Genomic DNA, 20615 nt, shown 5'->3' on the forward strand with positions numbered 1-20615 from the left:
AATGAACGATGAATCTAGGTAATGCTCAAGATTTTCTTTGTTCATCATATCGAAGAGCTGTAGTATAGCCGCAAATGACATCGTCGACCATGATTTGACTAACGAGCACGTCACCAGAGTAAAGAAACTGCAAGTTATTATCACTTGGATATTCAAGGCTGAAGGCTACTGTGACTGCCGAATAAATAACCGGTTCTTGGGAATTTTTTTCGCAGGGACAACTGATTAACAAAGGGATCGGATAGTTGGTACTTTATAAAGTGTATACTAAACTTGTTTTGCAGAAATTTGATTGAAAAATATTTGAAATTAACAAAGATATGGAGCTCGACCTAACTACTAATAAAAAAAAATTCCCCTCCCTGCGGCATTAATATCTCTTTGAAGGGTTATCTGAAAATGAAAAAAATAATTTTATCAATACCTATACAAATGTAGCTATCGTTGTACGTGACTGTTTTTCCTTTCTTCGATGATTTACAAAATGCCGACGGCTTGAAGAAAAAAAATGACTTGTAAATTTTTTTTCAAACCGTCGATATTTTGTAAATAATAAAAAAATACCACCACATACTGCGATAGCTACATTTGTATAGAAATTGATAAATATTTGTTTTTTATTTTCAGAAAATCCTTCACCGAGATATCAATGCCACGATGGAGGGGAAAGTTTTTTTATTAGTCGTTAAGTCAAGGTCAAATCTTTGTTAGTTTCAAATATTTTTTAATAAAAAGTTACGTGAAACAAGTTTAATATACACTTAAAACAATAACGACAATCCGATCCCTTTATTAATTAGTTTTCCCTGTAAAATAAATTCTTTAAAATCGGTTATTTTTTCGACCGTCACAGTGGCCTTTCCCCTTAAGACTATCAAGTTGTTTATATTGATCAGCTGACGCTTAGTAAACAAGCACTTTCGTTACGTATAACGTATTGGGTTTAAGTAGCCGAAACTGAATAATCAGAATCAGAAACATGATGGAAGTAGTAACGTTAACGTAACCAAATTTCCAAAGAAAAAACGCTATCTTGAATCTTTGGGTTAACTCATAGGAGTTTAATTTTTAAAGTCTAGTGAATTGTTACGGTTACAATCTTACGGAATCTAAACGTAATTCAAACAATGCCAAAGTCCCGAGACAAAAAGTTTTCATGAAACTGCGTCGTTACAGTAACTCACAAAGTTTGAACTTACAATTAGAACGGGAATTAAAATCTGTACATAATTGAGAAAATTGACTGTCATGTTCCGAGCAGCTATCCTCGCGGTAGTTGTAACTACGAATGTCTTCCTATGCAGCTGGTTTTGCTAAAGTTGCACCTGCGTTAACGTTTTGTGGTCAAGTGATAAGTGACGTAGCGGTAATACTAGATAATAATAGCTTGTGAATAATTATTATGCTAATGTAGGTATTATTATCCAAACCTGTGTATAGTAGAATTGACAATAATTACAATCCTGTAAACAGTCAGTTGAAAGACACCGTTCAAATATTACGCTACGCAGTGTTTTAGGCCGTTCTACATGAGATTGAAGTCCGCAAAGTTGATACAACGATGCAATTGTACGAAAAATTGTTTTCCCAGCAGTGATAAAACTGCAATCCTTTTATCTAAAGTATCTCTTATCTCCTAAAACATTTTGACATTGCACGATTGTTATTCTCTTTCACAGCCTCCATCCAGTACGTGCGGTGTATGGGATTTTAAGCGTGAGTCTAATGAGAAGCGAAGCATCAATCGATTGCTTGCCAAGAAACCGATAAAAAAAAAATTGAACGGTGCCGAGCATCAGACAACCGTTGAAAGTAATCTTTCATCTCTGCACCGCACGTTCTTTCGCTATCTACATCATATTAAATAATGGTGAAAATAACATGGAAAACGGCACAGTTCGGCGGAATACAAACCATCTTTGAGTAGCTGACGCATCTCCTTTGTCCTCTGAAAATTAATCTCCTCCAATAGCTGTTCAAGCATCGTCGGAGGACGCAATAATCCGGTGGATCCACCGGCCAAACTAGCCATCGAGAATCACTTGTCAGTATCGGCACGGTCGACTCGAGCCGCGTCACGATTGAAGAGAATTGTCACGAACCGCGCAATGCACTGACTCAAAGAAAAGAGCCGTCTCTCTCTAGCGCGTAAAAAGAGAAGAACGTACTATCGTGACTAATCGAACGGCAACGATACCCAGTGTGAGAAATTGTCCGATTTCTCAGTTTCTCTGAATGTAGCGCGTCACGAGGTATTCATCTTGAGCAAATCAGATTATTGTTATTGAACGATCGAACCGACAGGTAACCCTTGAACACACTTTTATCGTTATCCACGTCTATGATGTCAGTCCGCGCCGCTTTTCTCTCCTTTCAACGAAGAACGTACGCAATGTTCCCCCCGCCTTGGCGACTTGCGGTCGATAACTACGAGTCGACGCGGCGCTCCTTTGGGCGTCTAACCGCGCGCTAGATTCGAACTTTCATGCTGGTTTAGCCGCATTGAGAGAAATTTTTAGTACCGGTTACCGCTCAGTCCTTGACTATTTTCATTTTTTACCACGATCGAAAAATACAGTTTGAGGTAGAAAATGAATATTAGTTTTATAGCTGTTACCGGCAAGTCTGGTATCCGTTGCTATTCTTTCTCGTTACGATCACTGTTACTATACTTTATCTTTGTAACTTTTGCGAAAATTTAATGCTCGTGCAACGATAAATTGACGTTAAAGCCTTGTTTAACTAAAAAAGTAGAGTAAACCGAAGAAACTGATCTTGCGTTGCAATATTTAACTCGTATGAGTGAAAACTAAATTCTGTAGCTTCTGACAAGAGCTCTATAGATAGCATTGGAAATACGGGACATCTTTTTTTTAAAGTAAAAAATCTGGAACCTTACGGAAAACCACTTGTTCAACTCTCACTTGCTACGCCCGTTCAGGTCGCTTGAGGCGTGGCAGCCCTTTTTGTTTTACCAATAACATGTATAGAAGCAGCTTCTGATGAATTTCGTCACATTATAAGACCATACCGAAGTGCTTCTTGACCGATATTCTAACCAAACAGACTGGGCACGAAAACTGAACTTCGCACTGCAGTTATTCGTGAAAGAAACGCGATTGCTGTCTGAGATGACGACGAAATGGAGAAAAAAAATACCATTCGTACAGATTACAGTCGCGAGTTTAATTATTTCGACATGTACCGCGATAATTGGGTCACAAAACGTATCTGAACCGGACATGGCGATCTAGAATTGAAATCAGAAATCAATAATGATTGCCGCTTCGGCTGGTTTTTGTATTCCATTTGGACAGAAAACGTGTGTTTTTTTTTCTATCTTGCAAAATTTCTAATATTCTTGAAATATTGGGACATCGCAAAATCAGTTTTACCAAAATGTCGGACGAGAAAGACCTTTATTAGGATGGTCTCGAAGTAACGAAATATTGAAAGAACTCTGTCCTGAAACTTTAGAATTGCCTTGCACAAAACCCGTTTGCGAAATGCATATGAACATGTTTTACTTTATTACGATTCATTGTATTTTTTGTGACCCTGAAATTATGAAATCGCTCGTCAATTTTCACGAAAGTTTCACCCTTAAAATAACGGCAAGAACTTCAACGGCTCATTTTGAACATCTGAACCTTCTTCAATCTAGAAAATATTTTTCCCTCATCTACAAAAAATAAATATTATCTCAAAATTAGAAAAATTTCAGTAGACCTAATCGGATGAATTTTTTACCGAACGTAACATTCATTTGCCAACTTGCGATAAAATAATTTTGTCAACTTCGATCTATGATATGAAACCTTGTATATGAATATTATCAGAATAAGCTCATTAAAAATAGGTAAATGCCATTACTTTCTCGTCATTCATTTTCATCCTAATCCTGGTAGTTTTGAGTCCACCGCAATAACAAATCGATACTGCTGACGTGGAAGATGCTGTATCGAATTGCGTTACACAATTTTTAACTTTTACGTTGAGTTCGATCGGCTGAATACTGCCAATTTTAACGTTTTCCTTTTCATTAAAACAGGAAATGGCACCGAAATCTTTATTAATACCATCCAAATCAGTTACAAATGTTTGTTTAATGTTTCAAAAGTATGAAATTGCAGCTTCTATAGTTCAGCAATGATGAAAAAACTTTACTCTACAAACTACTCACGTTAATCTCATCCCGCGTACGTTTCATTCGTACCCTAACTTTCTCACCTGCATTCAAGCATTCCCCAAATCTGTGCAGGAGGTAAGGTCTCGCAGTACCATACAACGATAATCCATGTAAATTTCTTGACGGACTGTACCCACAGAGTTCGAGACAGAACAGGTGTTCACGTCACTTCTTTTCCTTTTCTCTTGGATCGCAGAATTCCAGTCCCTACTACGTCAGGGCACGTTCCAGTATTATCGTAGTTCAATGAGCCCGAGCGTTAAATTTTGAATGTCGAACCAAGCTAAACAACAAAGGAAGTGTTATCTTGAAAATGGATTTAAGCATTGGGAGAAACGTAAATGTCGTAGGATTATAAGTGATACAGAAAATAACGGAAACAGTGCTGTTTACGTGAATTAAAAAATTCAAATTTCTCACGAGTATTGACAAAATAATCAAACCGAGCTGTGAAACTCAACCAGAATTACCGATTACACGCGGAAAATCATTTTTCTTCGCAACGAAAGTAGATTTCTTAGAATGATTAATTTTTTCTGCCCAAAAAATTCGACTTAATAATTTACGAAAAAAGTAACCGATCAAAAAGGAAAAGTAAACAAAATATGGTGAATTTTGCTGTGATTATTTTTAATTTTAATTTTTGTCCTACGTACTTATGGAGATCCCAAGTTCCTTTGAGTCATTTTCGATGTAAAAAAAACTCTGAATTTTCCGAAAAAAATATTTTCAACGATCTAAAATTGAGCGCAAGGGCTGGAAAATTGATTTTTAGATTTCAACTTTGATTTTCGAGGTTATAAACATATATGATTAAATTTTCGCTAACGAACGTGAGTGTATAATATTTTATTATTTTATGGCAACACAACAACTATAACGAATAATGGCATTTATGTATACAAATTTTAATCGAAAGTTGAAATTGTAAAATGTGTTTAATTTAAATTAGCTAATTTTGTAATTTTCTGTATAATATTTTTTCAGAAACCTGATGATGGCAGGCGTGGTCCTGCCGAAACGTCGTAAATAAAAGCATCATTCCATGAATTGCATCTTGTCATCATTGACTGTTATTACCGACGAAAATTTAATCATACAAGAAGCACAGTCACGAAATTCAAACCTCAGTTATAAACATAGCATTGGATATTGATATATTTTTTGTTCAAAGCTTCAGAGTTTTACGAAAAAAAAACGTCTCTGAATTTTTTTTATATCTATTCAGGGAAAAAAGATATATCGAGTTGAAAATTTTGTAATTTCGAAGACTCGAAAATTTGCCGCCGCCATTGCTCAAAAAACATTGGCCAAAAAATTGTTCAAAAAATCATGGATATCTTTTTGAGTACTATCTTTCGAAAGGCAAATTTAGTTTTTTGAAATTTTGACCATTCGGTACAACTTTGGCCAATCTTTGGCGAAATGACTCACTATTAGTGGTTTGCTTGTATTAATCGAAAGATACATGTTAACTGTTTTTGCTGGAAACGCGAAAAAATTGACGTCAACATTTGGTAGGCTTCTTTAATTCAACCATCAATTAACATCGTCTGTTAGCAGCGATAAAAACTTATCTTCACCGAATTTCAAAGTACCATAAATCTTCTTAAACATGTACTCATTATGGAATTATTTCATATGACATTACAATCCATGAAATTCTTTGTTTTCTTTTTTCATACAAACCAAAGTTCGATAATTAATCTTCTGTAACTCTTAGGCTCGTAAAAATATTTTATGGCTTCTAAAAGTCGAGAATCTCCCCACAGATTCAGCAGTTTCGTAATTACAAAGTATGTGTCAATATCCGTATTGTATGAAGATATTTTCCCATAATCTATAAGTTTTTAGATACTTTGACTTTCGTATTTCGGCCAAGCCTTGTACATTTTAAGACTCCATTCATCCGTGAGGAGAATATGAATGTAAAACTTATGTGCAGAAAATAACATTGATTCTTGTAAATTGTTTACCCAAAGCGATCGCGCTACGCAAGTCCGTCGTGTCAAGTGATACGATGACCTGGACGAACTGTATGTAATTACTTTCAAAGATACGGGCTCTCGACATTAACGAGAAACGAAGTGGCGTGGGTGGGGTGTTGAGATCGCTGCTTCCTTTTCATTACCTACATACTATTTTAACTATAATCATTATTTCAGCGATTATAAATATGAAAAACGAATAGCGCCAATACACTGACATGTAAATTTAATTCCCACGGATAATGGAACGCCACTGAAGTATTAATCGATAAAATTTACGGCGATTACGATCGAGTTCAAATTATTACGCATCATATTTCTAACTAGCCCGGGGCCATTTTCTGTACGAGCTGGTTTACCCTCCGCTGTATAGTCGGAGATTTACGATTGAACCTGGTGTAAATTATTATTGGAAATTTCGTGATTACACACGTGTGCACAGGTGGCGAAATAAGATAGGCAATTAATCTGATACTTTCTACAAACCTATATGCAACAACGCGCGAGTTATCCAACTACTCGTGCAATTATCCAAAGCAGGGCAAAGACTCTTGGGCAACTATCAAGTCCGATGCAATAGATGCGAGCCACAACAATTCAGTTTAAGATTCGCCGGTACAACGGCGTCGAGAAAAGGCTGAAGACGAGAAAAATTAAGAGTGAGAATTGTGCACGGGCAATGAAACGGTTAACAGATATAGTTGTAGTCTGAAGGGGCAAACGCACTGATTCCATTTCTTGCTACGTCGTTGTCGTATCAGTTTCCGGTGATCTGTGGACGAGTAAAGCTCGTAGTACTGAGAATCTGTATCTTGACACGTCGCGGTCAGTTCGCTTCTGTCACTGTCCAAAGCATCTTTCTGCTCTCCTTCGGCGGATTCATTCTACTGAACGAGAGCCGTTTTCGTGCGGCTGAAGAAGCAAAACTGGTACGTTCGTTAACTGTTACTATAATTATTTCAAACAATCTTATACCGCGAACGATTGATCAAGATTTCGCGACTAATTTCAAATTTACGTAGAATTGTTGAGCGACGAATCGTTCGACTAAATTAAAGTGCATTCCTTATCCAGAATGGATAATGCATTCGAAATCCACTTTACGTAACATTCTTTCTTGTGAGATCCATAGATGGGACATTTTTTAACGTAGTTTTGACAAAGTTGTGTAAAGTTGTTACGTACATTTGGTACATTATATTTACATAGGTACGAAATGTGAAATGACTTTTGGTATTTTGAATTTTGAACAATGAGGGTGAAAGGATATTATTAATCGTTATCAGTTAATGTACTAAATAAGGAAAAAGTATTGTCAATTTGTTGTCAATGTATTTCCTTATTCGTCAAGACGGAAAATGGGTTCAATGACAACTGTGATTGTATATCCAGTCCAATATTCTGTCTTCTCGGCAATTATGGTGATTCATTTTTTCTTCCATCGTTCGAACGAACTCTTTATGTGTGTTTTTTTCATTGCGATTACTTTTTCAGTGTACGATCACTTACATAGAATTGTCTTGTGACCGCAGTGATAACCATTCGGCGTGGGTGTAAAAAAGTGATGTTGAGGCCGTATTTAATTTAGAAAAAACGTGATAATAAACAGATTGTTGTTACAGTCAAACGAAAGTGCAGTTTTGTTGACTGTAATTACAAATAAATATTGTTTGGCGTGCATTTATTTATTAAAATGAAAATGATGTCCACTCATGAATGTAAAAGCGATGCTCGTGTTACTTCAATTTCTCAGTAACTGTTTTAACCATTATAGGTTTTAGACTCGCTTTCGGTAATACATGTAGCGATAATATAAGAGTATGCGCAAACCGGTTTCCTCAGATCTCATTTCAAAGGATCTCATTGTTAAAATAGAGTCCAGTTTTTACAAACCTGTCGTCGCAAATTTACACAACACAGCTGCAATCTTCCAGCCGCCATCTGATGAGTGAGCTTGCTCGATTAAAAACAAATATTTTTTTGTCGTGATAACTTTTGCAAGTCGTACAGTAATCGAAGAAATTTTCCGCCGAACGAAATTATCTTGTTGTACATATGGCTGTGGCTATACATATGTAAACTATAGTTAAATAAAATAATCCACATTTTCCCTCATCACTCGCAGTAACGTTCGTTGTAAATTTATTACACGTAAGTGGAACAACGTAAAAGACGATATTTCCGATTCGGGGTCTTACCTTGAACTTTTCACCCGCTGCGATATGATTATGTCCGTTGGATCTTATTTCTTTTACAACAGACATAAAAACGTTTCCGAGATTTTTATATACTTCGCAATTTGATGCGCTCTAATATTTTTTGAGCTCTTAACTGACCGCGTGCCCAAAGTTACGCAAGAAGTATTACGAAATACGAAGATCGTCTATCAATTGTTCCGATCGTTCCAGTTTTCATATATGTATGAGTAAATTTCTTAATTTAACCGGTCAAGCACTGGTCCAGTAGAGTTGCAACTTTTCGTAGTTAACACTTTACCTTATCATGCACGGCTACCAGTCATCAAAAATTTGAATAACACTATTAGTGAAATTAAAACCAGTAAAAAACTGTTGAATATTTCAGCATTATTTGAATTGAATTTCTATCGTTGCAGTACTCTTGACTTACGTTGGCAGTATTTCGATATTATAGCAGACGGTTATCAAATATACCTAGGACGCAGTAACTGGGGGCTTCTGGTCGGAGTAATTGTAACTTGATATTTTTGTTGCGTTGATCGCTTAGCAAAAAGCATCTGGGTTCTTCGAACTATCATCCAATTCAACGACATCCGTTCTTAAAAGTTTTTTTAGGGTTCAAAAAATACAATCATAAGCCAAGGAGTAGTTTAGTAGAATGTATTCTCTTCCAGTTTATTGGATACAACTGCATTATTGTAGACTAAAAAATTATGTTGGGACAGTGTAAGATTTCAGAATTAATTTCACCGGGGAAAATACGAATTCACGATCTTTGTATAAATGTTTCTTAGAAGCAAGATAAGCCACACAAGACTCCCTGCTGTTGATCGCTTTCTGCACGCTCTCCGTGTTGCGTAATTAAACCCAAGTTTGCGGTTGGCATGACCAGCACGTGTTCACCATATACTCATTACGATTTTCTTTCTTTGGAATGAGTACAAGTTCCCCTACTAGTCATGGTTAAATACTCAAGCTCGCCACCACATATGAGGTCAGCAGATGCAACAGTAACTCGTCACTGCTTAATAAAAGAAACCACAGTCGAATGAATCCTGACTTGGCGCCGAGACTTTGTCAAAAGAAGCTGATCTTTCACTTCGAGTCTCTTTACTTAAGACGATGGCGTAATCACTAAGAAATTCAGAATCGTCAGTAAAACCAAAAAAGTTACTTTTCTATCAATTCGAAAACGAAGACTGCGAAAATAAGTTGCCGATTTGAGCGGAAACTGTGTTTTTTCAAAGTCGTCAGAGAAGAAATTTCGTGCATTGATAAAGTACACATCGAAAATTGTAGTTTCTTTAGCCCACATTGTTCAATCAATTGAGAAAGTAAAATATATATTGTTTTACACTGCAGTGAATGCAAAATGACATGACGACAAGTGTTACTTTTTGTGTAAAAGATGCAGATTTTATTGAAAAAAAAAGATGAACTTTTATGGAAATACTTTTTGTTTTTTCATTCTATTCAATAATGATACAGCTGCCATAATTCGTCTCTCTTTACATTTGATTGATAATGAATACCACCCGGAAATTAGATACCACGACATTGTTTACGGGTTGATTCAAAAACTATATGGGTGATCCAGGTCAGCCAAGAAAGACGCTATCTCGCGACAAAAAAATATTGATAACCCACGTCCAACCGAAAATTATGAAGTTTATGTCGCTAACCGCAGATATAAAATTCTGCACCTCGTTTTTGTTTGAAAATACTTAAGTTCATTCACCGTACGTTGCATTTTATAGAGTCATCATGATCCGAGTTGTGTTGACGCTCTGTCTCTTGGCAGAGGCCCTTGCCAGCTGCCCCATGAGACCTTCTGCACAATATACCACGACCCGACGCTACCCTGGTGACGGTGGTTACCAAATCGCCATAAGTGGAACTTCCGATAAGTACATACCAAACGCTGTGTACACGCTCAGTCTTCAGGGTGAGTGAAATTTTTCTTTGTTTTGTTAATCTGAACCAGGTTAGCACACTTGTTGTGGTGTCGATTGTCATACTTTTGACAATTCGATGCTGACATAAAGTCGGCAAAATAAAATTTTGCTTGGAATTGGAATAAAGCCGGCATACCGGCACCTGTCCGAATTCGAGTAACTCGACTGTCGGAAAGCTTCGGATTGAACCTTCTCAACAATCATGTATCCAAAAATGTCTTCAAAAACGTTAAGATCAAGGCGAAGTCAAAGTCAAAAAGAAACAAACAAATGGCATTGCCATAAATTGGCTGCTCAAACATTTGGAAACTTGTAGTTGGCATACGATCGATCATTCGCTTTGATTACCTGTTTTCGATATATCTCAAGTTAGATGACTTAATTTTTTGCCGGAAGTAAGTAAAAAATGAATCTACTGTGCACTGTTCGGCACTTGGTGAAAAATTTTGCCAATTTTGCCAATCCAGATCGGATATTATTATTGATCATTTTGCTCGGATAATGGAACAATATTATTTATACATGTTCTTCTCTTTTTCAGGATCACGGACACATGCAAAGTTCCAGCAATTTACGAGATTCACCCTCTCTGTCGAATCTCTATATTTACGCGACAGTCCAATCTCACGCGTTGGTTTCTTCCAACTATTTCCCGATTCCTTGACAACATTTAATGAGGATTGTGTGAACACCATCTCTGAAGCAACAGACTATCCCAAATCCGAGGTATGGTATGGTATATTTCAACTTCAAAAATCGGGGTACATACCGCCTCTGTAAGATTCATTCATATTTACTTGAATGGAATCTTATCATTGTAAGGTGCTAACCAATTATTAACAAATAGTGTTTGTAAGAGAGGTTATCATCAGATTTTTCTGTATTACTTATTGTTAGCCCTTGTCGTGTTGTTGAAATAGGTTTTCAACAGATTCTTCACTTCTTTGGAAAATAAGTTAGTTACATACATCGAAAAATGGCCCCGGGTGATTCTCTAGACTTTAAAACCTCGAGATCCAGTGACAACTCGGTTGTTGTTAGGGTGATTACAATAACTGCCTTCTTCTCTAAAAACAGAAACGCGAAGTTGAAAAACAGATTTAAAAAAACACGCAGAAGTGGTTTACGCGGATTTTGAATATCTTGTCGAATCGAATTTTTGAAATATACTCTTCTTCCCATCTTGTGAATGGACTAACGAAATTCAAAGTTCTCCAGCGTTTCAACGAATGTAAAGAGACCCTGCTCTAGTTTGAGTGGTAATCAAATTTCGGGCACAGGTCCAAGTGATGTGGAGGGCTCCAGCTTCGGGTTCAGGTTGCGTTGTTTTCAATGCTATGGTATTCGAAGGCGTCGATCGTTGGTATGCCGAAGATGGCAATTTGACAAGAACGTTCTGCGAAATTAGTGACGAGGAATCCGCAGATGTACTGAAAGAGAAACGCTGCTGCGCGTGTGACGAAGCCAAGTATTCCGTAAGTAATTGTGTGTATTGATTTTGATCGGAAATGCGGAGAATGTTAATTTTCTAATCATCACTTCTTGTTCGACAGATCATATTTGAAGGAATTTGGTCGAACCGCACTCACCCTAAAGACTTTCCATTCTCAACATGGTTGACACACTTCAGCGACTTAATTGGTGCATCGCACGAACCCAGGTTTTCGTTTTGGGGTCGTGAGCATACTGCAACTGATGGGTTCCGACAGTTGGCTGAATGGGGAAGTGTTTCCGGTGTTGAGGCCGAGCTCAGAACCAAGACTAAACATTTGAGAACATTGGTCAAGGCTTCGGGTCTCTGGTATCCTAGAGTGAACACAAATACCACCACCAGCTTCAGGTGATACTCTATGTGTTCATTCAACATATATGATATACTTCATAAAATGGGAATAAAATTGGTTGCAATGAAAAATTCACGTTTCATTCATCACTGTTGCAGGGTTGATCGTAAACACCATATGCTCTCTGCGGCGTCGATGTTGGGTCCGTCTCCTGACTGGGTCGTGGGAGTCAGCAAATTGAACCTTTGCCAAGAAGACTGTACGTGGATTAAGAGTATGACCATTGATCTTTACCCATGGGATGCTGGTACAGACAATGGAATCTCGTACATGTCACCCAACTCCGAAACTAAGCCGCGAGAGAAGATGAAGCCTATAACCACCTCGTATCCAGAGGATCCACGGTCACCGTTTTACGATCCTTCCGGTAAACCGATGCTGCCGTTGGCAAGGTTTTACATAAACAGAGAGAAGATATTCAAAAAAGGCTGTGATGAAGAGACCCTTAAGGAGCAAATTGCTGAACTCGAAGTCGCTGAGAATACGGAGGATACATCGAGACGTGAATATTTTATTCTACAGTGATAAGTGGTCTACCAATTCATTTTAATTCTAGTCATACAATTGGATAATACTATTTCAGCCGAATGTGTTACATCGGAATGGACCCCCTGGTCATCCTGTTCGGTAAGTTGTGGGAAGGGCCTCCGAATGCGCACCAGAGAATATCTAATGTTAGAGAAAGCCACCATGCTGAATTGCAACCGTCAACTCGTATCAAAAGAAATGTGCGTCGCCGCTATCGCTGAGTGCCCGTAAGTAACTTGAGTGGCCAGCACTTGCGCTTCATATGTTACCTATAATTTAGTCATAAAAAATCTCTATCCGTTAAGTGGCCAGGAAGAAGAACCTGAAGCGCCATTATTTGGAACTGAGGAAATTTGCCAAACTACAAGCTGGTCTGGCTGGTCTGAGTGCTCAAGTACGTGTGGTGTAGGATTCAAAATGCGTACCAGAAAATTCAATAATCGTATGGGTCGGAAGAAATGTCCACACATTCAAATAGTCGAGAAGCAAAAGTGTATGGAGCCAGCGTGTGAATCCGGAACTGAGGAACTTCTCGATCCAGTTTGCAAAGTAACTTAAGACGTCTTTACTACCGCGTAAATTTCTTTTGTAATAACAACTTGGAAAATATATTCTCTAGGTATCTGGGTGGTCTGACTGGTCACCTTGCAGTGCTTCTTGTGGTAAGGGAGTCAAGATGAGGATGAGATTGTTGATGGTAGATCCGTCCTTGCAACAAGAGTGTTCTTCTCGCGTCGAAATGCTTCAACAAAGACCTTGCGAAGGCCAATCGGACTGCACCTTCGACATGGCAACGGCAAAGGGTAATGCAGAGAGCACTTGCCGTCTCTGTACATCGTTTGCGTGCAGGAAAAATGATGGAAAGTTTTCGCTTGGTGTTTTTAGTTGTTTGCATGGAAGAGGCTGATCCAGGTCCTTGTCGAGGATACTTTCAACGTTGGGCGTTCCAACCAAATAAATTGATGTGCGTTCCGTTCGGATACGGTGGATGTCGTGGAAACCGCAACAACTTCCTCACCAACGAAGAGTGTACACAAACTTGTGGCATCGTAAGTGAACTTTGATATGTGTCATGCTTACTTGTTAAAATTCATATCATATTGTCCTTCAATTAGAAGTAAATCGGTGAAGCCGTTTTCAAGATATCGTGGGTGCCTTGAAACGTGTAACTAAGCGAAATGGTTAATATTGTTACAATTTATTATCAATAACAATGCCTCTCAATCATTGATTCTTCGAGGAAAAAAATATGTTAATCGCTATCTATCTATACACTTTCGATTAAAATAAATTCCACACGAAGTGAATGATTCATTCTTGAGGTACAAATTGTCCAAATTTAGCTAGATATACTCCTTGAAAGCAGGCCTTCTGTTCGATATCAGTTTAGCCAAGTTAAATTCTGTTCATTATTGGAATAAAAATAGTCTTGTCTCTTTGAATTTCGGGTTTTCGGCGAAGCAAAAAAACAATCCGTTAATCCGCAGGTAAGAGCAGCTCTCACCGGGGAACCAATTCCAATTCCGAATTCGAGGACGGCGCCAACTCCACATTCAACTCAAAGTCTGCCTCCTATCGATTGCATGGTTACTCCGTGGTCTCCATGGACGCCGTGCAGCGTCACTTGTGGAACGGGTCGAGTTTCCAGTACCAGAATGATAAAAGTGAGCTGCATTTTGAACGTGCTATCGAACAAGGCTACACGTGTGCTACGAAAAGCTCAACATTGCAAGTCGAATACTGACTCTTAGCGAAGCCAAACGTCTTTAATTTTACATGTTCTATTTCTAGCGTCGTCCTGAGAACGGTGGACGAGCTTGTCCAAGGAAATTGCATCGTCGGTCTCGATGTCAGCTTGCTCCATGCGAATGATGACTCAACTAAAAAGTGCCTTCACCAAAATTACTTAAACTAAGGGACAAAAATACGGGCATTAACACAGTTAACCTCAGCCTGGATATTAATAATATAATATATATAATAATAATAAATCAAACTAGATGAACAACATTTAAAAATGAAATTAGAAATTGCAGAAGATTGGAGGCTGATAGGCAAAAAATAAAAGTTTAAAACAAGTTTCCTATTCATTACTTAATTGTTGTGCTTGGGTGATAATATTTTTGTTTCATTACGATCGAACAACTAATCCTTCAGCACCATAAGGTGCGGTAAAATTATGTAAATATTGTGTGCAATTGTTCTAGAAAATGACTAGAACTTATTGCAGTATCCCAAGCAAAAGAATGCGTTCTTATAAATCTCAATATATAATATGTTTCACTCTATATCTGTCTATTGTTTTATTTAAACAACATAGCATAAATCGTAAAAAAAATTACATTTTTTACTTCTATTTTTGTACAGGGTAAAGGGTAGATAATAAATTAATGTATCAGAATAAATGGTATTTATTAGGGAATAGTTTCACCAGCATAACGGACCATTTAATTCAATTCAATTCAATTCACGGATTCCATTTCAAGTAACGTCTTGATATCTACGCTCAACTCTGTTAGAAAGAGGAAACACAACATACGTTCTAGTCACTGGGTTCAGGAGTACATTACTCATCTGAGAATCATGCGTTATTCCCTAACAATGAACACCAGTTTGGTGTTCCCTTTCGGATTCGTTACAACTAATGTATGTTGTAAAATATTAGAAACTAAACAAGTTTTTTTTTTTTTTTTTTCTTATTACAGCGGAAAAAAGGTTTAAAGTGACAAAAACGACCCCCAAAGATTGGCATCCGACGCGGTGATTTCCCGATGCGCTCAACGTATATTTGATTGAAAGCAACGCTGAAATGTTCCTATTGTTAAATAAAATATTTCACTGTTGGTTCCATTCAAGTTGTGAACGAGTTCTCAGTTGTCACTTTGCCGTCCGGCGACACCACAGTGGTGTTGTGAGCACAGTATCGCTCGGGGTCGGTGACAACACTTTAGTGTCTTTAGCTTTCTGCTGGTGTTTTGTTTCGGTAACAATAAGAAAGAGACGATGCAAATATTTACGACGAATGCGCGGACGATTTGTCTGACGTTCCGGACGACTTGGCCGATTGGGAAGACATTGAAAATGAGAACTAACGACGAGATTAGTAAAACTTAACAATTTATAATCTCCCGATAATGTCAAGAACGCCCGGCGACAAGTCAAGTGATCCGAATAAGCGCTGCCGGCGCCAGGCGAATAAATATTTACGAATCGTGCGGACGGCAAAGTGTTATTATATCAGATACGGGTCTCCATGAAGTGAATGTCCGAAAAGTATTGCGTAGTGTGTGTGGTACGGGCAAGAGTGAGTGTGAGGATTTTCCAATGTTTTGCAAGAACCTGAGACCGGAGGACAATGAACCAAAGGTATTGTGCAGTTACGATCTTTACGACCTGGTGTCGCATTAAACAATATGCCGCGAGCTGGGTCGGGACTACGTGGCCAAGGTAAGGGTGCCAGCATAAAATAACCTTTCTGGAGCTCAGCTTTTCCTATTTAAGTATAAAAATCAAGGATACAGTGGATATATTGGCACCCATTTGTTCGAATTGCGTATTAGTTATAATAGCTGTGGCTATTATTCACGATTGGTGTTACAAAGTACATTAAGCGATTCTATCCGATTATATTTGAAAGTCGTTTTCATCCCGTGAAACTGTTTTTCGCTGGTTAAAATAAATACGTGTTTTTTAGTTTTCCATATTCTTCAATATATATGAGCTGCAATGAAATTTGAGGGGGGCATCAAAGTCCCTTGTAAGTAGCGCTTCAATTTCATTTGATTGTGCTTAGTATGAGTCGTCTCTTACAATAAACTTCGTGGATAATCATCGTTGTATTTGTGTTTGAAGAAGAGTAACGATAGAATATCGATGTAGAGAATAAAGCCGTAAACTTATATTTGCTTGAAATTCCGAAAGTTTTTTTCAAGGAAAATATAAACGGGCTTGTACTAGGCTGTTTATTTTGTAGAATTTCTTTATATGGTGTGCAACAGTTTTCTTCAAAATTGCAATATGAATTAATATAATCAGTTCGTAACTTGATTTGCAGGAAAGTTTAACAAAAACCTTTTATGGTATAAATTGTTGCAATCGCAGTTTAAATTAATATTTGGAACTTTAGGTATTGTTACACTCGTGCTAGGCATAGTTACTTCCAATCAACATTGACTGTTTGAAGAGATGAGAAAAATATCTGCCCAAGGAACATCGATCAAACCATTGGTGATTGTGTGAAAGATGAACAAGCTACGCCGAAAACACGTTCAAAAATGTAATACATATTTGCCAAACGAAACACTCGTGGTCCAGTGAACGAAACCGAATTAGACATTCTGCAGTGAGTGCGATATTGAATTGTTTTCTTGTGCCTTGAATATACTATGTATGTTGATTCGGTTTGTTGGAAAAAAAAGGCATTGTATTCTCAGCAATTAGGAAAGATTCCTTAGCTTTCATTGCACACCTTTGAAACGAGGAAACAGATTTCCAATCTCACGCATGGACGGGAGGGGAAGTAGGTTGACTTTGTTGGGTCTAATTAACTTGCTTCACTGCACCATTGGTATTCCTTAGTTTAATTAGAGCGATTGAAAGATTCAAATCTGATGAAGTATAATAATAGTTTCCTTCATTTTCCAACCTCACGAGGAGACGACTCGTAATCTCTAAGACTTAAAATTATTAGTTTCATATGAATAACTATACATAGTTGTGCTATGACGACAAGTGTACTTAAGCTCACAATTAGACTGTCACGTTTGCCGGGTAAGAGTTCAAAACTCTGTTTTGTGATTTTTCGGCACCAGACTTGGTGGTTTTCTGACTTCGGCGCTATAGCAAGTCGTTTTCATATTTTTCCTAAACTATGATTTTATCTATACTAATCGTAAGTGAAGTTTGGTCGTGGCAATTTCTTTCAACGTGTACCAATACCGTGTACCGTGTTTTACTACACATAATTCTTTTACTAATTTTATTTTTAAGATAAATAATTAAGAATAAACTACGTACTAACTATGGGCGAAAACGGTTCTGTATTGGAGAATAGAAAATTCGGAAAAACAGTCAATATCCTCAACTTCTGTTTCAAAATTTTTTCGTTGAGATTTGTCGTAAATGGATCACAAAGATCAAAAATAATCTTATTTCTAATCCATGCGTGGTTCCATTTGCGGCAACTGTTTAACAATCGTAATCGTAATGGTGATAATAGTATTGTACACGAAGATAGGGACACTAATAATAATAATAATAATTATAATATTGTATTAACAAATGCTTATATTTAAATGACTGGCTGACAAGACTAGTTGATGATTCTGGCCCGCGAAACTCATTTTGGCAGTATATTATACGTCTGAAAGTTCAGGAGCAATCTTGTGTAGGATAGATACCAAGTAAACAAATCATGAAAGTACGAGACATGGTTCGACACTTCTCGAAAAAATTCAACTGCAGCTGGAGCCGAATTGTTGTAAAATAAATTTAAACTAATGGTCTGATCGTTCAACATGCTTTACGTGAAACATTCAACTGTTCCATACATCACTATGATTATCGTTAAAAATATTTAAAATGGGTGTGGGTCAAGGTAAATCCATTATCGAATCGAAAAGATCTTTATCATCAGTAGAGAGGTCAAGATGCTTTTGAAATAAGGACAATGCATTTTTTCAAGGCGTAGTGCAACGTTTTGGTTCGAAATAAGGGTCCTCCTCGGACGTACAGTTTGTCAAAAAAGTCTAGATAGAAAAAAAAAAAACGGAAATAAAAACCAAAGGACCAAGGATCAAGCTCCGAGGCCATACAGATTAGAGGTTAATTTAGCTTTAAAACAAGTAGCATTGCCTCCGTTTTTTGAAGGCGATACCTTTTTTTTATTCCCTAGGTTAGTTTTTTCTCTCTCTCTCTCTCTCTGAACTTCTTTAATAAATTATGTGTCTAAGAGGCGCTCTCATTTCGGGCCGAAACTTTACGCTTCGTTTCGAAGAAATGCATTGATCTTATTCCCAGAATCTCATCACCGTATTCAATATTTCACACGATACAACCGCTCCACTAACAAGAAAATATCTTCATCGATTGGAAGTTCCGACGTGCGCTAAAAAATATTCTGACGTTACATCCCAAGTAGCACACTTGTCAAAATTTCGACTATCATTGGGCCAATCAAAGACGACGTAATGGCAATAGATGAAAAATTTGACTTGAAGTCGGCAGGAAGTCGACAAGGTGGCGACTGTTCGCCTAAGATGTGATAGTGACTGTTAATGATTCAAAAATCTAAGCAGGGCCAATTGTCTGTCGACGAAAGTCCTAAAAATCTTTAAGATCAAGGACAGTGTCAAAACAAAAATTGGATATCGAATAGTAGCCACCATTGCGAATGCAATAGGATTTAAAAAATCTGGTCATTCTCGAAATTTCATAATTTCGCTTGATTATATTTTAATGACAAGTCAATTTATAGACGATTTGTACACCGTTGACTGCCGAATTACAATTTAGTGAACATTTGCGAACAAATTATTCACATGTAGTCAACTATTCGCTTCAAATACGCCCTCTTTTGAAATCTGCGATAGATTGACTTCATTTATCGCCGGCAATAAATCAAATGTGAGTCGACAGTGCTACTTGAGATATGATCTGTGCAGTGGCTACTATCAAAATTAAAGAAACAACGCCACAGCAATATAATTTACAGTTCCGACAGTGAAAAGCCAGAAGGTATCGGTTTAATTGTTGACAAGTGACATACTACATGGCAGAGCATGCGAAAGCTTTACAACATCGCTTCAACTTAGGTTGGGAGACGAAAAATAGATGTATTTATCGTGAGCCTTGCAGTGTGTACAGATAAGAGAGTTTTCAGAAATATGTCGTGGTCAAAGTGAATAAGGCCAAACTTAGGAGATTCGGGGCACTCGAAGACATTTCGTATGTTTAAATTTTAAGTGAGGTATCTTCGTTTCTCTGTCGTTCCTTATTGGAATATTGTAAAATTCTGCGAATCATTTGCGCAATGGTGGATCTTAGTGGTTACAAATATTCTTAGACTGTGTAGTTTCAGTGATCGATAACCGCACGAACTCTAATGTGAAAAATCAAACAGAAAAATACGACTGAACACCGAATAAGGAGGAACGTTGAGAATCCGAGATAAAAGCACGGGCTAGAAAAGTTCAAGTCAACGCGACCTCGAAGCGCGTTGGCATTAAGGCATCGTTGTGCATGGGCATGATGAGGACTTTTCACAGCCGCCGCGCCGCAGTGAACACTCGAAATCTCTGCTAGATATTACAGCTGAGTAGTTGGTAGGGTGGCAGAGACTCTTCTCAACCAGATCATACTACGTCAGCTGATGCGGAGTTTCACAGCCATCCCGCAGACACATCGTGGCCAGAGATGGGCTCAATGCCTGGCAATCGTTGCAATTGGGTGGCGGAACCATTTCTCTTTACCGATGTCAATGAAACTGGAGTTCCAGTTCCGGTTCCAGTTGCAGTTGCGATGACACTTTCCTCCGTCGTTGATGGCGTCAATGGCCCGGCGGCAACAATAACTCCTAAATAAATTTTTAATAAATAACATCCTTTTCTTTAGATTCGTATGGTGAGCTAAGTGCAGATAGTTACGAGTAAATACGCAGAGTGAAGTCCCAAGGACTGCATGAGCTGTTGTTTGCTAAAAGTACGCATGAATATGCCAACTTTTTTCATCCGCTTTTCACGCAAAGTGAATTTTCAAAGGGAGTAGGATAAGATGAATAGTGTGTGTGACGGGCAAAAGGCGTTTGCACTCGCTTGATTACTACCCCGTACTCCATCCAGCGGGAGACATCATACTCGTAATCGTCTTCTTTTCGCCCTTGATACACAATGTACTATTTTGTGATTTATGTTCTC

The 20615-nt window shown here is 37.8% G+C and overlaps 3 protein-coding genes across 13 annotated transcripts in view; 1 reads left to right on the top strand and 2 right to left on the bottom strand.

Annotated features, from left to right (window-relative positions):
* Positions 1-4472, bottom strand: part of LOC124303845 (uncharacterized protein KIAA0930 homolog) — a 13527-nt gene extending 9055 nt beyond the window's left edge. Inside the window, exon 1 of one of the 3 annotated variants that reach the window (XM_046761592.1) lies at positions 4231-4472. Coding sequence is in view for 2 of the 3 variants with exons in the window: in XM_046761591.1 (XP_046617547.1) it covers positions 1915-2032 (118 nt within the window). In the remaining variant the exon portion in view is untranslated. Of the gene's footprint in view, positions 1-1914; positions 2402-4230 lie in introns of those variants that run through there. The other 2 variants (XM_046761591.1, XM_046761593.1) reach the window with 2 other exon arrangements.
* Positions 4473-6962: 2490 nt separating this feature from the next.
* LOC124303843 (spondin-1) lies at positions 6963-14990 on the top strand. The gene is made up of 12 exons (XM_046761590.1): positions 6963-7106; positions 10133-10320; positions 10872-11056; positions 11611-11805; positions 11884-12170; positions 12273-12676; positions 12758-12929; positions 13008-13251; positions 13322-13505; positions 13588-13751; positions 14190-14366; positions 14494-14990. Exons 2-12 carry the CDS (start codon positions 10140-10142, stop codon positions 14572-14574), a joined length of 2274 nt encoding a protein of 757 aa, XP_046617546.1. The 5' UTR covers positions 6963-7106; positions 10133-10139; the 3' UTR covers positions 14575-14990.
* A 2159-nt stretch (positions 14991-17149) lies between these two features.
* LOC124303842 (transient receptor potential-gamma protein) overlaps positions 17150-20615 on the bottom strand; it is a 106302-nt gene continuing 102836 nt past the window's right edge. For all 9 annotated transcript variants that reach the window (XM_046761588.1, XM_046761589.1, XM_046761584.1 and 6 more), the window contains exon 19: positions 17150-20275. In XM_046761588.1, coding sequence (XP_046617544.1) covers positions 20082-20275 — 194 coding nt within the window. In that variant the 3' untranslated portion in view covers positions 17150-20081. The remainder of the gene's footprint in view (positions 20276-20615) is intronic.

Source organism: Neodiprion virginianus, chromosome 4 (assembly GCF_021901495.1).
Source record: "Neodiprion virginianus isolate iyNeoVirg1 chromosome 4, iyNeoVirg1.1, whole genome shotgun sequence".
Classification (NCBI taxonomy): Eukaryota; Metazoa; Arthropoda; class Insecta; order Hymenoptera; family Diprionidae; genus Neodiprion; species Neodiprion virginianus.

Coding starts and splice junctions, on each gene's coding strand:
- LOC124303843 (XM_046761590.1), top strand. CDS start 10,140: ATGATCCGAGTTGTGTTGACGCTCTGTCTCTTGGCAGAGGCCCTTGCC. Junction 12,930..13,007: donor GCCGCTATCGCTGAGTGCCC/GTAAGTAACTTG, acceptor CTATCCGTTAAG/TGGCCAGGAAGAAGAACCTG. Junction 14,367..14,493: donor CCAGTACCAGAATGATAAAA/GTGAGCTGCATT, acceptor TTCTATTTCTAG/CGTCGTCCTGAGAACGGTGG.